At 44.2% G+C, this 14895-nt stretch overlaps 1 protein-coding gene and 1 long non-coding RNA gene across 13 annotated transcripts in view; one reads left to right on the top strand and one right to left on the bottom strand.

The window, feature by feature from the left end:
• The window catches only part of ATF7 (activating transcription factor 7), a 117982-nt gene that overhangs the window by 22452 nt on the left and 80635 nt on the right, over positions 1-14895 (bottom strand). For 6 of the 12 annotated variants that reach the window (XR_010147743.1, XM_054663265.2, XM_009425266.4 and 3 more), the window contains 6 exons: positions 13324-13475; positions 7464-7601; positions 4534-4691; positions 3076-3175; positions 2428-2541; positions 1662-1814 (listed from right to left, as the gene is read on the bottom strand). Coding sequence is in view for 9 of the 12 variants with exons in the window: in XM_054663265.2 (XP_054519240.1) it covers positions 1662-1814; positions 2428-2541; positions 3076-3175; positions 4534-4691; positions 7464-7601; positions 13324-13475 (815 nt within the window). In the remaining 3 variants the exon portion in view is untranslated. 12 annotated transcript variants of the gene reach the window in all.
• LOC107967506 (uncharacterized) lies at positions 1705-13328 on the top strand. The gene is made up of 4 exons (XR_001707969.2): positions 1705-1790; positions 5594-5631; positions 8255-8389; positions 13098-13328. It is a non-coding gene; the product is annotated as an uncharacterized LOC107967506 (long non-coding RNA).

Raw genomic sequence — 14895 nt, 5'->3', positions numbered from 1 at the left:
GAAGCTATGTCATTTCCCCAAGAGAGAAGGCAGCACAACTCAGGCAAGGGGGCTACTCCTTTGCCATCTTCAGGACTGGCTTCAGTGGGGTTACAGGAGGGTAGGCAGCCTTAGCTTCCAACAGGAAAACTCAAATGAAAGCTTTTGTTGTTGGCCAAGCTTTACCGTAGCATATGGCCATGAAATGTTTGGACATGTGGCAGTAACTGATGAAGCAGGTGGTGACATCAGGAAAAGAGGGGCCAGGCAAAGGGTATAATTCTAGAAACTAATCTCAGGTGCTGTCACCTGTTCAGTGCAGATGATATGAAAACTGAGGACTATTCAGTTTCCAAAGAATCTTGTTAAAACTGAGATCTCCTTGAGAAGAGAAATGGGTAACTAAATGGGACCCCTCTGCCTTTTTTAGGATTTTAGTTTCTCTGTGATAAAAAGGGATTTAATTGGTAATGAGGTGTTTTTTGGTGTCTTATTTTTTTATATTTTTTTATTTTTATTTATTTATTTTTTGTTGTTGTTGTTGTTGTTAGTTTGTTTCTTTTGAGACAAAGTCTCACTCTATCACCCAGGCTGGAGTGCAGTGGTGTGATCTCAGCTCACTGCAACCTCCACCTCCTAGGTTCAAGCGATTCTCCTGCCTCAGCCTCCTGAGTAGCTGGGATTACAGGCGCACATCACCATGCCCAGCTAATTTTTTGTATTTTTAGTAGAGACAGGGTTTTGCCATGTTGGCCAGGCTGGTCTTGATCTCCTGACCTCAGAAGATCCGCCTGCCTCGGCCTCCCAAAGTGCTGGGATTACAGGCGTGAGCCACCTCACCCAGCCTATTTTTTGAGGTATCTTAACACTGTAACATCACATTTCATTAATATATTGTTATGGTTTTTGTTGTAAAATCTTATCAGGTAAGTTATTACTTTTATTTAAGACTTAATAGATAGGAAAGAGACTAGGGGAGCCTCTTTTGTTTACTGTGTGGCTTGAAGTAAGGCTCTGTCATATTTTAGAGGATTCTACAGATAGACTAAACCATGACTCATATATGGAAAAAATGGGGCTGGGCATGGTGGCTCGCGCCTGGAATCCCAGCACTCTGGGAGGCCGAGATGGGTGGATCACCTCAGGTCAGGAGTTGGAGACCAGCCTGGCCAACATGGTGAAACCCCGCCTCTACTAAAAATACAAAAAATTAGCTGGCCATGGTGGTGGGTGCCTGTAATCCCAGCTACTCGGGAGGCTGAGGCAGAAGAATCGCTTGAACCCGGAGGGCAGAGGTTGCAGTGAGCTGAGACTGCACCACTGCACTCCAGCCCAGGCAACAAGAGCGAAACTCCATCTCAAAAAAAAAAAAAAAAAAGTGAGGCCGCTGCTGCAACAGTTCTGCATTACTCAGTCTGTTTGCATGAAAGTCTAACACAAGGGTGAATAAAGAATGGTGTGTTTTTGTTATTACATGATGGTCTCAGCTAAAATAAAAATGAATAAATAATAAAAAGAATGGTACGTTTTGCTATAGTCAAACTGCCATCAAGAACCAAAGTAAGCAGGAAGAAACCCAGAAAGCTGAAGTCCATTCTTCTCTAATTTTCTGCTCCTTGAACAATAGATATGACATAAAGATACGTCATAAAGATATGACATAAAGAGTAAGAGCCACTGACCTGTGGCTGGGCAGGGGATGGGGCATCAGGGTGCTGGATGAGAATCTGGCTCTGCTCTGGGCGGGCTGTCACCATGGTGCTGGCAGTACCCACCACCATTCCACAACCACCATTGATTGAGGAGACTTGGTGAGTTAGGGTGGCTTTCAGTCTCTGTGGGCAAAGATAAGAAAAAATGCTTGTTAAGGATCAGATTCTATCAAGGATGAGAAGAGTGGCCTTAGATTTTATTATTGACCTTATAGATAGCTAAAATTTCCACTCTAGTTCTCCCTTAACAGAGGAATTAAGAGAAAATGACAGGCAGAGAAAATGTGCACCTGGATCCCTAAAATGCCTACTCTGTTCCCTGGCTATCATCCTGGGCACAGTTGGGGGCTGGGGGTTGTTAAAGCAATAGTGTCCAGATGAAAGCTCTCTCCTGGAGCCTGGCCAAATGCTGGTTACGCAGCTATTCACCTCTTGGCCAGCTCCCCTGCCCACTCGCCCACCCTCCATCTGTCACCCTAAAATGGCAAGTGTTCCATTCCAAACAATCTGTGCTGCCTCTTTTCACTGCCATGGTCTATGTACCAGGCTCTAAAGGTGGGGAGAGGAGATGGGAGCTATGAATTGGAGTCTTTTCTTTTCCAGACCCCACAGCAGGGAGTCCTTAGCTTTGCAAGCCCCAGAAGGTTCCTTTGCTTGGCTCACTTGAAAGACCTAGGCTGGTATCACCCACTTCTTTCAGAAAGGCCAACATTGCCCCAGACTGGGATGTACTCACCATCTTGGCTTCTGATGGTATAGGGTGGCCAGAGGGAGAAATGGAGCCACTACTGTTAACTGGTGGGCCAGGGATACCAGGAATGTTGGGCACCATGGACACAGGTCTGGCCAGCTGGATCGAGAGAAGGAAAAAAAAAAAGAGAAGGGAACATAATACCATCGGTGGGGCAACAGTTTCCCTAAAATGAAGCGCTTTTGAGATTGGCACGTCAGGGCCTGTTGTGTGCAATGTGCCCATAGGGCGTGCAGGGACAGCCTGGGAAATACCTTTCTCCATGGAGCACCAGAGTAGGGAATTTAATCCTTCAGTGTTGGGGCAATTTCTGTGGGAAGGGTTGGGGCTGTTATCTTGAGGAAAATGTTGGGCAATTTGGGAGGTGCTACGTGCCAAGTGAAAGCAACTAATCAGTGGGCTGGCAAGATCAATTCCTAGACCAGGAGCCAATTGTCCAGATGAGTCTTTGTCTAGTGTTCCATAGTGCTGGATTGGCAGAGGTTAGTGAAGAGTTTAGGCAGGCTGCCATGCTCAACTAATATAGATCAGAGCCCACATTTCCCTGGGGCTCATGTGTATTTTATGACCATTCAGGTGGAAGGGAAGGATTACCATGTTGGTAGGGTTGGCTGCCCCAACTACAGAGCTCACCGATATAACAGACGGCATCTGTACTGGAGGCCCTGGCAACACAGGCATGGTCTGTCCATTAGCAAGATGCATGACAAGAGGGAGGGAGCCAGTGGGAGACCTAGAGGAGACATGAAGTGAAATGCTCATAACACAGACCTTTTGTCCATGGATCTTCCTCTTATAATTACAGAAGATTTTCCAGTCTTCTCTAGTTAGGGAAGGTATAGGGCAGCATGGTAAAAATCTTGACACCCTCATGAAGGTGAGAAGGCAGGGAATCCTATTCAACTTACCTTATAGATGGAGAAAAATGGCAAAATCTTTATACTTTGCAAATTAAGCAAACTCAAATAGTAGGAAGCTAATCCTATTAAAGGGTTTAGAACAATTAAACATCCCTACCACTGGCTTGCCTTGGGAAAGGGGAAGTTGGATCAAAGTCGTCATTTTGCAAAGCTGAGTTAGGTCACATGATGGCCAAATCTGAATGTTTCTCTTGTTTCTTTCCATGGCTTGCTCTACCCTGCCTCAAAAAGAAGTTGTCCCTTTTTATTTTTCCTAGTGGGTCCAGAGAACAATAAGCTCTAAGAATCTGAATCCTGACAACAGCCTCTTAACCCATGGGTACCGAGCCAGGAGTGAAGACAAACAGACAAATAAAATTAGAGGTGGCAAAGACCAAGAACCCTAACTGGGACTGAGGAGACTTAATGGGTTTCAGTGTTTCATTCAGTAGTACCCCAATAGGGTACTAGAAATAGGGTGTGGTTTCCACACTGTAATGAACTTCTAATGTTTTAAGAGCTCTTTTTAGATTAAAGAAGTATTAAACCCTTAAATTAAGAAAGTATTACCCCCGGCCGGGCACGGTGGCTCACGCCTGTAATCCCGGCACTTTGGGAGGCAGAGGCAGGCGGATCACGAGGTCAGGAGATTGAGATCGTCCTGGCTAACACGGTGAAAGCCCGTCTCTACTAAAAATACAAAAAATTAGCTGGGCGTGGTTGCAGGCGCCGGTGGTCCCAGCTACTCGGGAGGCTGAGGCAGGAGAATGGCCTGAACCCGGGAGACGGAGCTTGCAGTGAGCCGAGATCGCGCCACTGCACTCCAGCCTGGGCGACAGAGCCGGTGGTCCCAGCTACTCGGGAGGCTGAGGCAGGAGAATGGCCTGAACCCGGGAGACGGAGCTTGCAGTGAGCCGAGATCGCGCCACTGCACTCCAGCCTGGGCGACAGAGCAAGCCTCCATCTCAAAAAAACCCAAAAAAACCAAAAAGTATTACCTCCAAATAAATATTTGCTTGTCTATTAAAAAGGTAAAGAAGATTCTGTTTATGGGGGAAAAATTTATTTTGAGAGATAATCTCAGTGACTTCTTTTCCTTGGGTATTGAAAAACAGTCCCAGTTTTATCAAATAGTTTCATGTAATGGAAAGAAATGCAGCCTTCACTACTTCTCCCTGCTCTCTGTACTTACCCCATTTGCCTGTTGGATGGTGGAGCCTGTGTGATGACAGAGGTTGGGGAGGGAAGGGTTGGATGAAGTGGATCATAGCCCAAGTGGAGAGGCAGGGAGCCAGGACGTACAATGGTGGGTGTGGGGGTAGAGATCAGAACAGGCTTTGGGGTAACCTCCTGGAGAAAAGAAACCAACAGATCACAAAATGTTTTAAGGTGTGCTTATAGGGAAATATATAGATGGTAAAATCCAGTACAAATTTATTGGAAAGAGCATTAGAGCCACTCATTAAATCATGACCTGATTCCATCAGGATCAGGGACCCATAACTCACTCATCCATTCAGGAGGAATGGTGTATTAAGATCTCTTGGTCATCTCCCCTTTCAGAGACAATGGCTACATAAATAAGATGACAGTTGGAATATCACTTGAAATCTTTGAAGCAGCACTGTAGTACCATATAAATTCTAGAGACTGTTATAATTTTTCACAATCTAGATACTCTCATTCTAAACTTGATACCAAGTGTCCTCTGAACTTCAATGGGAAAAGGCAGGAATACTGGTAATGATGGTAATGAGGCAACCCAACATCTCCAACACACCTCTTAAAAAAGGGCTATGGAAGTTTGGATAATGATCATACTGTAATAAAACAAACTGCTCTCATTGTTAACTTCTTAAGATTTTAGACTGCCAGTGGTCAAATGGCCTTGACAGCATCCCCAGACAGTCTGTAGGACTTTGTTGCTGATGAAAAGGGAGGAGAGAGGCGGAGGAGGTTGCAGTGAGCTGAGATCGCACCACTGCACTCCAGCCTGGCGACAGAGCGAGACTCTGCCTCAAAAAAAAAAAAAAAAAAAAAAAAAAAAAGAAAAGGGAGGAGATGGGATGGTTGTAATGTTTATGAGAAGACAGATTTGAGAAGTTATCAAATTTGGAGGGAAGTAACATGAGATATAGATGCTCTATCCATAGTGGATGTTAAAATTAACAACCACTGGCAGAGCAGTAGATTGAAAGAAGGAGGAAGCATGAGGGGGCTTCTGAGGTTCTAAGAAAATGTTTTTGATCTAGGTGCTGGTTATACAGACTACTGACTTCGTGAAAATTCAGTAAGTTATATAATTACAATTTATATACTTTTCTGTACATGTACTATATTTCAATAAATGTATTAAAAATAGTACTTCATGAAAGTACTTCCTTTAAAAAGAATAATCATCAGACTCCTAGTAGATACTTCCTTTAAATCACTTCTCTCTAGGATGACATTTTTTCGAAACTGTTAGATGTCCAATTTATGAATTATGTGAATTTTTCTTTCTCACTTATTAATTGAAGTATAACATACAGTGATGTGCATTAAAGTCATAACAACAAAATGACTTTTAGGCTGGGTGCGGTGCTCACGTCTGTAATCCCAGCACTTTGGGAGGCTGAAGCAAGAGAATTGCTTGAGCCTGGGAGGCAGACGTTGCAGTGAGCTGAGATTGCACCACTGCACTCCAGCCTGGGCATCAGAGCAAGACTTTCTCTCAAAAGAAAAAAAAACAAGATGACTTGTTACAGATGTAAAATCAGGATACAGACCATTTCCAGCACCCCAGAAAGTTCTATGTCCCTTTCCAATCCACATCATTCCTTCACAGGAGGTAAATGCTATCCTGAGTTCTATCATTGTCAAACAGTTTTGCCTCTTCTTGAATTTTATAAGTATGTACTTTTGTGTATGACTTTTTTGTTGTTGTTGGATATGTTTGTGGGATTCACTCACATTGCTGTGTAATTATCAGTTCACTTTTTTTTTTTTTTTTGAGACGGAGTTTCGCTCTGTCGCTCAGGCTGGAGTGCAATGGTGCAATCTTGGCTCACTGAAACCTTGGCCTCCTGGATTCAAGCAATTCTCCTATCTCAGCCTCCCGAGTAGCTGGGATTATAGGCACACACCACCACATCCAGCTAATTTTTGTATTTTTGGTAGAGATGGGGTTTCACTATGTTGGCCAGGCTGGTCTTGAACTCCTGGCCTCAAGTGATTCCACCACCTCGGCCTCCCAAAGTGCTGGGATTACAGGCATGAGCCACCGTGCCTGACTGATTTTTGGCTATTAAGAATACAATTGCTGGCTGGGCGCGGTGGCTCAATCCTGTAACCCTAGCACTTTGGGAGGCCGAGGCGGGCAGATCGCCTGAGGTCAGGAGATCGAGACCAGCCTGACAAATGTGGTGAAACCCCATCTCTACTAAAAGTACAAAAATTAGCCGGGCGTGGTGGCACGCACCTGTAGTCCCAGCTACTTGGGAGGCTGAGGCAGGAGAATCACTCAAACCTGGGAGGCAGAGGTTGCAGTGAGCCAAGATCACGCCATTGCACTCCAGCCTGGGTGACAGAGTGAGACTGTCTCAACAACAACAACAACAACAACAACAAAAGAATACAATTGCTATGAACATTCTAACATACTTCTTTTGGTAGACATATGCACTAATTTCTCTTCCATATAGACTTATAAGTGAAATTGCTGGGAAGGAGAATAGGTATAATTTATATAAATCTTCTAAATAACATTCCTTTAAATACAATCGGTCCTCCTATAATACATACTTTTTTGTTTTCTTGAGACAGTCTCACTCTGTTGCCCAGGCTGGGGTGCAGTGGAGCAATCACAGCTCACTGCAGCCTCGACCTCCAGGGCTTAAGTGATCCTCCACCTCATACTCTCAAGTAGCTGGAACTACAGGCATGCTCCACCATGCCCAGGTAATTTTTGTATTTTAAGTGGAGATGGGGTTTCTCCATGTTGCCCAGGCTGGTCTTGAATTTCTGGGCTCAAGTGATTCTCCCATCTTGGCCTCCTGAGTAGTTAGGACACACTATTTATATAATTAACGAATCAAAACTTTATCAATTAACATTTGAGATGATCCTTGGTAGAGAATTTACCTTCTCCTTCAGTGGTGGGGAACAGGGACTAGAGGCAGGGCTATCAGGTGGGGATGAGTCTACCTCCACTGGCTCTTCTTCTTTGATTTTGATGTCTGGTGTGGAAGGCAGAGACATGTCAAGGGGCCCAGCAGCAGCCTGTTGTGAAAGAAAAATGAACAGAGTTTAACCCTATGATTCCTTTCAGGTTGAATCTATATTTTCCCATTTCCAAGATAAGGGAATATGCTTCTAAGAAGTTCTGCTCTTATTCAATGCACTGAACTGCATGTCAAATAAATGTGGGCCCCTTATGTTTGTTTTGTTTTGTATTTTGAGGCGTAGTTTCAATCTTGTTGCCCAGGCTAGAGTGCAATGGTGTGATCTCGTCTCACTGCAACTTCCACCTCCCAAGTTCAAGAGATTCTCCCGCCTCAGCCTCCCAAGTAGCTGGGATTATAGGCATGTGCCACCACGCCCAGCTAATTTTTTATTTTTAATAGAGATGGGGTTTCTCCATGTTGGTCAGGCTGATCTCGAACTCCCGACCTCAGGTGATTCACCTGCCTCAGCCTCCCAAAGTGTTGGGATTACAGGCGTGAGCCACTGCATCCGGCCAAGAAATATGGGCCCCTTATGTTTTATGTACAATTCTGGCCAAATCATTTTGTCGGTAATTCTCAGGGCTTCTGTTTCCCCAACTATAAGATGAAGATGATACCTGCTTCACCAATGGTAAACAAATATTTATAAAGACCTGAAAAAAAAGATGCCATTTAAATCCATGCAAATATTATGATAATATTTTTCAGGAAATCAAAATAATTCCTGAATCTGCTGGCCACTGGAGAGCTGTGAACACTTTCTCTGCCAACAAGGATTACCCAATTACCAAAAGCAAACAAAGACAAACTGGCTATTCAAGTACTGCAAACCAGATAGGAAAGGTATTTTCTGGGGAACTCACCATGCTTGATGGTGATCTCACCCCAAAATATGGTGCTGGATGTATCAGGTAGACAAGGGGTTTGGGGTAACAGAAAAGAAAGGCTGATCATCTGATTGGTGAAATAAATGACAACTTGGTCTTAGGAGCAAGACTGGAGAAAACCAGAAAGGAAAGAGAGCACTTTCCTGGCAGTGATGCAATCACCTCACAGAACTGTAAACGGCCTTGCAGGGAACAATAAACCATCTGAGATAATGGCCTTGACACTGAACCAGGATAGGAGGGTTGGCATTGCAGTTCAGTTTCATAACAAAGTGGATCCTTTGTTCTATCTATCCTGTATCCCAGGCTTCTTGGTGAAGCAACTGCTTGTTTCAAGATCTTCCCTTGCTACCCTAACCCTTAGAAACCTTCTTGATAGCTAGCTGAGTAAATTAAAGATAATGTGATATCTACTACATTAGAGAAGGTAGTAGTGGTTCATTTTCCCCAATCTGAGGAGGGTGAGCAACAGCAAAAGTAGCTTCATTTCTGCCTCATTTTTTCTACATAGCTAAGATGTCAGGTCCAATTTAGCTAATTCTGAGATCTCTTAAGTCAGAGACTAGTGGGAAGGAGAAGCCTCTAAGTAAATACAACCATAGATTTGAAATCCTCTAGGGCATCTCCTAGCAAAGCTGTGGTTCAGCAAAGTTCCACGCTCATTAAACACTTCTGGAGACTCTTCCACTGAGCCTGTACTTCTCATTAAGGGGAAGTAAAGACCACTCCTGTACAGGCAGGAGGATACACCAAGGAATGCCCAGTGAGGAAAGGGCTGACTATAAACTAGTCTCCCGGAAGTGTCAACTGAGCTAAAATGGCAATGAAAAAGACTTGAAGCTTTTTATGGGAAGCTAATTTTCTTGAATTTGCCTATAATAAATTGGGTATAAAATCCCTCATAGGCCAAGTGTGGTGGCTCATGCCTGTAATCGCAACACTTTGGGAGGCCAAGGTGGAAGGATCACCTGAGGCCCGAAATTCTAGACCAGCCTGTGCAAATAGCAAAACCCTTTCTTGGACAGGTGTGGTGGCTCATGCCTGTAATCTCAGCACTTTGGGAGTTCGAGGTGGGAGGACTGCTTGAGCCCAGGAGTTTGAGACCAGCCTGCGCAACATAGTGAGACCCTGTCTCTATGAAAATAAATTAGTCAGGCATGGTGGTACGTGCCTGTAGTCCCAGCTACTTGGGAGGCTGAGGTGGGAGAACTGGTTAAGCTCAGGAGGTGGAGGCTGCAGTGAGCCAAGATTCTACCAATGCACTCTAGCCTGGGAGACGGAGCAAGATCCTGTCAATGAATGAATGAATGAATGAATGAATGAATGAATGAAAAAAAATGACAAAAGACTGTGGCTAGTTCTGCCATTTGAAAGCAGAACTACAAGACCAGGTGTGTTGGCTCACGCTTGTTATCTCAGCACTTTGGGAAGCTGAGGCTAGTGGATCTCTTGAGCCCTGGAGTTCAAGACCAGTGTGGGCAACATGGCAAAACCCCATCTCTAAAAATAAATGCAAAAATTAGCTGGGTGTGGTGGTGAGTGCCTGTAGTCCTAGTTACTCCAGGGACTGAGGCGGGAGGATCACTTGAGCCTGGGAGTTTGAGGTTGCAAGCACCACTGCACTCTAGCCTGGGCAGCAGAGTGAGGCTCTGTCTCAAAAAAAATACGAGACCAGGCACAGTGGCTCATGCTTGTAATCCCAGCACTTTGGGAAGCTGAGGTGGGTGGATCATGAGGTCAAGAGTTCGAGACCAGCCAGGCCAACATGGTGAAACCCTGTCTCTACTAAAAATACAAAAATTAGCCAGGCATGGTGGCACGGATCTGTAGTCCCAGCTACTTGGGAGACTGAGACAGGATAATCACTTGAACTCAGGAGGCGGAGGTTGCAGTGAGCCATCATGATCGCACCACTGCACTCCACCTGGATGACAGAGTGAGACTCCGTCTCAAAAAAAAAAAAAGAAAAAAAAGTAGAACTACAAATATGTGCTACTGAGTTTCCCTGCTTTATTAATTTATTTAAAGACAGGGTCTGGGCCAGGCGCGGTGGCTCACGCCTATAATCCCAGCACTTTGGGAGGCTGAGGTGGACAGATTGCTTGAGCTCAGGAGTTTGAGACCAGCCTGGGCAACATGGCAAAACCCTATCTCTACTAAAAATACAAAAAAATTAGCCAGGCGTCGTGGCATGCACCTGTAATCCCAGGTACTCGGGAGGCTGAGGCAGGAGAATCGCTTGAACCTGGGAGGTGGAGGTTGCAGTGAGCCGAGATTGCGCTACTGCACTCCAGCCAGGGTGACAGAGGGAGACTCTGTCTCAAAAAAATAATAATAATAAATAATAATAAAATAAAATAAATAAAGACAGGGTGTTGTTCCACTGCCCAGGCTGGAGTGCAGTGGTTCAATCATGGCTAACTGCAGCCTTGACCTCCTAGGCTCAGCCTCCTAAGTAGCCAGGATCATAGGCGTGTGCTATCACACTCAGCTGATTTTTAAATTTTTTGTAGAGATAGGTCTCACCATGCTGCTCAGGCTGGTCTCGAGCTCCTGAGTTCCAGCAATCCTCCTGTGTGGCCTCCCTAAGCACTGGGATTACAGGTGTGAACCACCATGCCTCGCGCAGCCCTCTTTCTGTTAGTTTAAGGGAGATAGCATAAAAAGAAACTCATAGAAATCTATGGAACTTGGAAATAACTCCAGTGATAAAGACACTATCTTGCTTTCTTACCACTTAAACTGGATGGAAAAGTCATGTATAACTATCTTGATTTACCTGCTATGTATGCCCTCTTAGAAGGAAAGAGCTCCCATGGAAATTTTTTCTTAAATATAGGGAAAAACAGAAGCGGTTCCAGCTATTCTATATTCTGATAGGATCCCATGCCTCACTATACCATGCAATTGTGAGGTTAATGTGTTTATATATATGTTTTGGGATAGAGATGTTGGAATCTTTTAAGATTCCAGAAAATCAGGAACACAGACTTGATTTTAAAAATAGTGACCAATAACCTAGAATTCTAATTCTAAAGTAAAATTTGATCTTTGCATTTTTCTTTTTCCCCCAAGCCCCTTATTCCATGGGAACTATCTTCCTTTGACTCTGCTTCTTCAAGTATTTCCTCTCGTCTTCCAAACTAAGGGATTATCTAGGGATCTGAACTATATAAAGGCTAAAATCAGAGAATCATAGCGCCTCAGGATTAGAAGGGATTCCAGCATTTTAATCCCCTCTGCAATATCTCTACTAAGTGGTCTACATATAATTGAACATATTTTGTGACAGCTTCCACCCAGTGGTCCTACTTCTACCTTTGGACCACAAGGAATAAATGTAATCCCTCTTTTAATGAATACTCTTGAAGATCGCAATTTGTTCACACTAGATCTCTTTTCCAACCAAAATTTCCTCAATTTCTTTCTTGTTTTTGAGACAAAGTCTTACTCTGTCGCCCAGGCTGGAATGCAGTGGCATGATCTTGGCTCACTGCAACCTCTGCCTCCCGGGTTCAAGTGATTCTCCTGTCTCAGCCTCCTGAGTAGCTGGGATTACAGGCGTGCGCCACCACGCCTGGCTAAGTTTTGTATTTTTAGTAGAGATGGGGTTTCACCATGTTGGTCAGGCTGGTCTTGTGATCTGCTTGCCTTGGCCTCCCAAAGTGCTGGGATTACGGGTGTGAGCCACTGCGCCTTGCCTTTTTTTTTTTTTTTTAAGAGATACGGTCTCCGGGCCAGGGGTGGTGGTTTACGCCTGTAATCCCAGCCCTTTGGGAGGCCGAGGCGAGCAGATCACGAGGTCAGGAGATCGAGACCATCCTGGCTAACACGGTGAAACCCCGTCTCTACTAAACATAAAAAAAAAATTAGCCAGGTGTGGTGGTGGGCGCCTGTAGTTCCAGCTACTCGGAAGGCTGAGGCAGGAAAATGGCGTGAACCTGGGAGGCGGAGCTTGCAGTGAGCTGAGATCGTGCCACTGCACTCCAGCCTGGGCAACAGAGCAAGACTCTTGTCTCAAACAACAAAAAAAGAGAGAGATAGGGTCTCACTCTGTCACTCAGGCTGGAGCACAGTGGTGCAATCATAGCTCACTGCAGCCTTGAACTCCTGGGTTCAAGCAATCTTCCTGCTTCAGCCTCCCGAGTAGCTAGGACTACAGGCATGCACCACCATGCCTGATCAATCTTTAAAACTGTTTTGGTAAACATGGAGGTCCTGCTATTGCCAAGGCTGGTCTTGAACTCCTGTAATCCTCCCACCCTGGCCTCCCAAAGTGCTGGGATTACAAGCATGAGCCAATGTGCTTGGCCACTTGATTTCTTTAAAAGTTCCCGAAGTGACATAGTTTATAGTTCTTTCACTGTCCTGGTTGATCTCCTTTGAAAGACAGTAGGAACATCCTTCTTTATCTTTAATGCTTTGAATAATAGTAGAAAGCTACTTAAAGGCAAAAACCACATATATTGAAACAAAGAAGAGTGGAAATTTGATAAATGTTTATTGACTTGCTGATTCAAAAAAAACAGTGTAGCTGAGAAGTCTGATCAGCTCAGAAAAGAGTGGAATTTGGCAACAAATATGTTATCCAACAAAATCTGAGTAATTTATCACCTTTTAACATCTTCAACATATTTATAATATAAATATTTTTTTAAAAACAGATTATTAAACTAATACTCCCCTGGAAGAACAAGAGGACTAATTTTCGGTGACGACAGACTTGTGCTGATCCATCATCTGGAACTCCTAAAGACCTGAATGGCTGACTGGGATTAGTGACTACTATCTGGTTTTACTGGTTTTACTCTACTAAGCCCATGATTTTGTGTTTTAACCAATTAAGAAAATTATCCCAAAGCACAATAAAAATAGCCTAGGTCTGAATACCACCAGTTTTTTGGCAACAGTCCTGCTTCTTGCCTTTTTCTCATCCTCATCTGCAGCTTTCTTGAATTCATGTTCAAAGGAGCTAGCTAGTTCATTGAAGAGTCCCACCTCCTCACAGTTCTTCAGGAATCTAGTTGGAGTAGGAGTTTGATCTGTAGACATGAAAGAAAAGGAAACTGTTTTAGTTTTGATCTGAAATTAAAACTTGATATTAAATAGTATATAGAGAATGCATTTGTACTTTTTGATTTGGAGAGAGAGTCTTTGTGTTAGGGCAAATTTGCTTTAATGGAGCTCTAGTAGGCGAAGGCTGGTGGTAGGCCACCAGAGGGTGTCTGTGTTGTGTTGCCTCAAAGCCAGCAGGGGGAAGACTGAACAGTATTTTGTTGTGTGACTATCCACGTACCCACTTTTCTCTCAGTGCTAGTTTTACCTCGTTTACCTCCAACCAAACCAAACCACCCACACAGGTGACACAGTTTTGTGAAACCTCTAGATTTGAAAACCAAGTATAGTTAAGCAATATTTTCTTTCGTAAACTTACTCCCTGCTAGGTCTGAAGTGAGCAGAAAAAGCAGATGGATGTTAAAATCTGATGAGAAGAAACTGAGGATCAGATGGTTGAGTTTGCTGACTAAAGCTACCGAGTAAGAAATAGTGCCTTGTCTTTCAGTGGTCACTGAGGTAATAATGGTCTGTTACCTTCTGAAGGATTCCAGGCAAATCTAGGGGCTGAGGAGTAAGACAGCAAGATCATGAGCTGGAAAAGGAAACTGTAAACAATAGACCTAATTTCACAGAGACCTAGGCCCAGAGCAAGTTCCTGAAACCAGGGTATTCGGATTTAGATTTGCCAGCCAAAATATGCCCACAGGGGCTGCACGAGCCTCTCCTCAACACAGTGCCTCTGCCCTTCTGAAGAGAAAGGCTCTTGGTAACCCATGGGAACTTTTTAAGCAACTTGAATTTTACATTCTCCCTCCCAATCCTGCTTTTTTAGACCTGAATCTTGTTCACAGATCCTAACTCTATTACGATGGGTTTCCTTGGCATGCTACTTCAGGGATTCATCTCATACCCCAAACCGCTAGAATGAATGACAGAAATACAGAACAATGTTTAAATGATATTTTAAGGAGTGAGACCTGGGGTTAAGATCACCCCTTCTTGGCTGGGCGCAGTGGCTCATGCCTGTAATCCCAGCATGTTGGGAGGCTGAGATGGGTGTATCACTTGAGGTCAGAAGTTTGAGACCAGCCTGGCCAACATGGTGAAACTCCATCTCTACAAAAAAATACAAAAATTAGGTGGGCATAGTGGCAGGTGCCTGTAGTCCCAGCTACTCAGGAGGCTGAGGCAGGAGAATCTCTTGAACCCAGGAGGTGGAGGTTGCAGTGAGCCGAGATCACTGCCACTGCACTCCAGCCTGGGTGACAGAGTGAGACTCTGTCTCAAAAAAACAAACAAAAAAACCCAAAAACACCCCTTCTAGCCTGATCAATTGAAAATAGTCCAGTGGGATTTTCCATGGAAACAGCACAATTTTTATAAAAAAATTTAAACAAAACCTCT

Source organism: Pan troglodytes, chromosome 10, assembly GCF_028858775.2.
Source record: "Pan troglodytes isolate AG18354 chromosome 10, NHGRI_mPanTro3-v2.0_pri, whole genome shotgun sequence".
Taxonomy (NCBI): domain Eukaryota; kingdom Metazoa; phylum Chordata; class Mammalia; order Primates; family Hominidae; genus Pan; species Pan troglodytes.
Note: the sequence above shows the minus strand (reverse complement) of the source record. Positions and strands in the feature narration are given on the sequence as shown.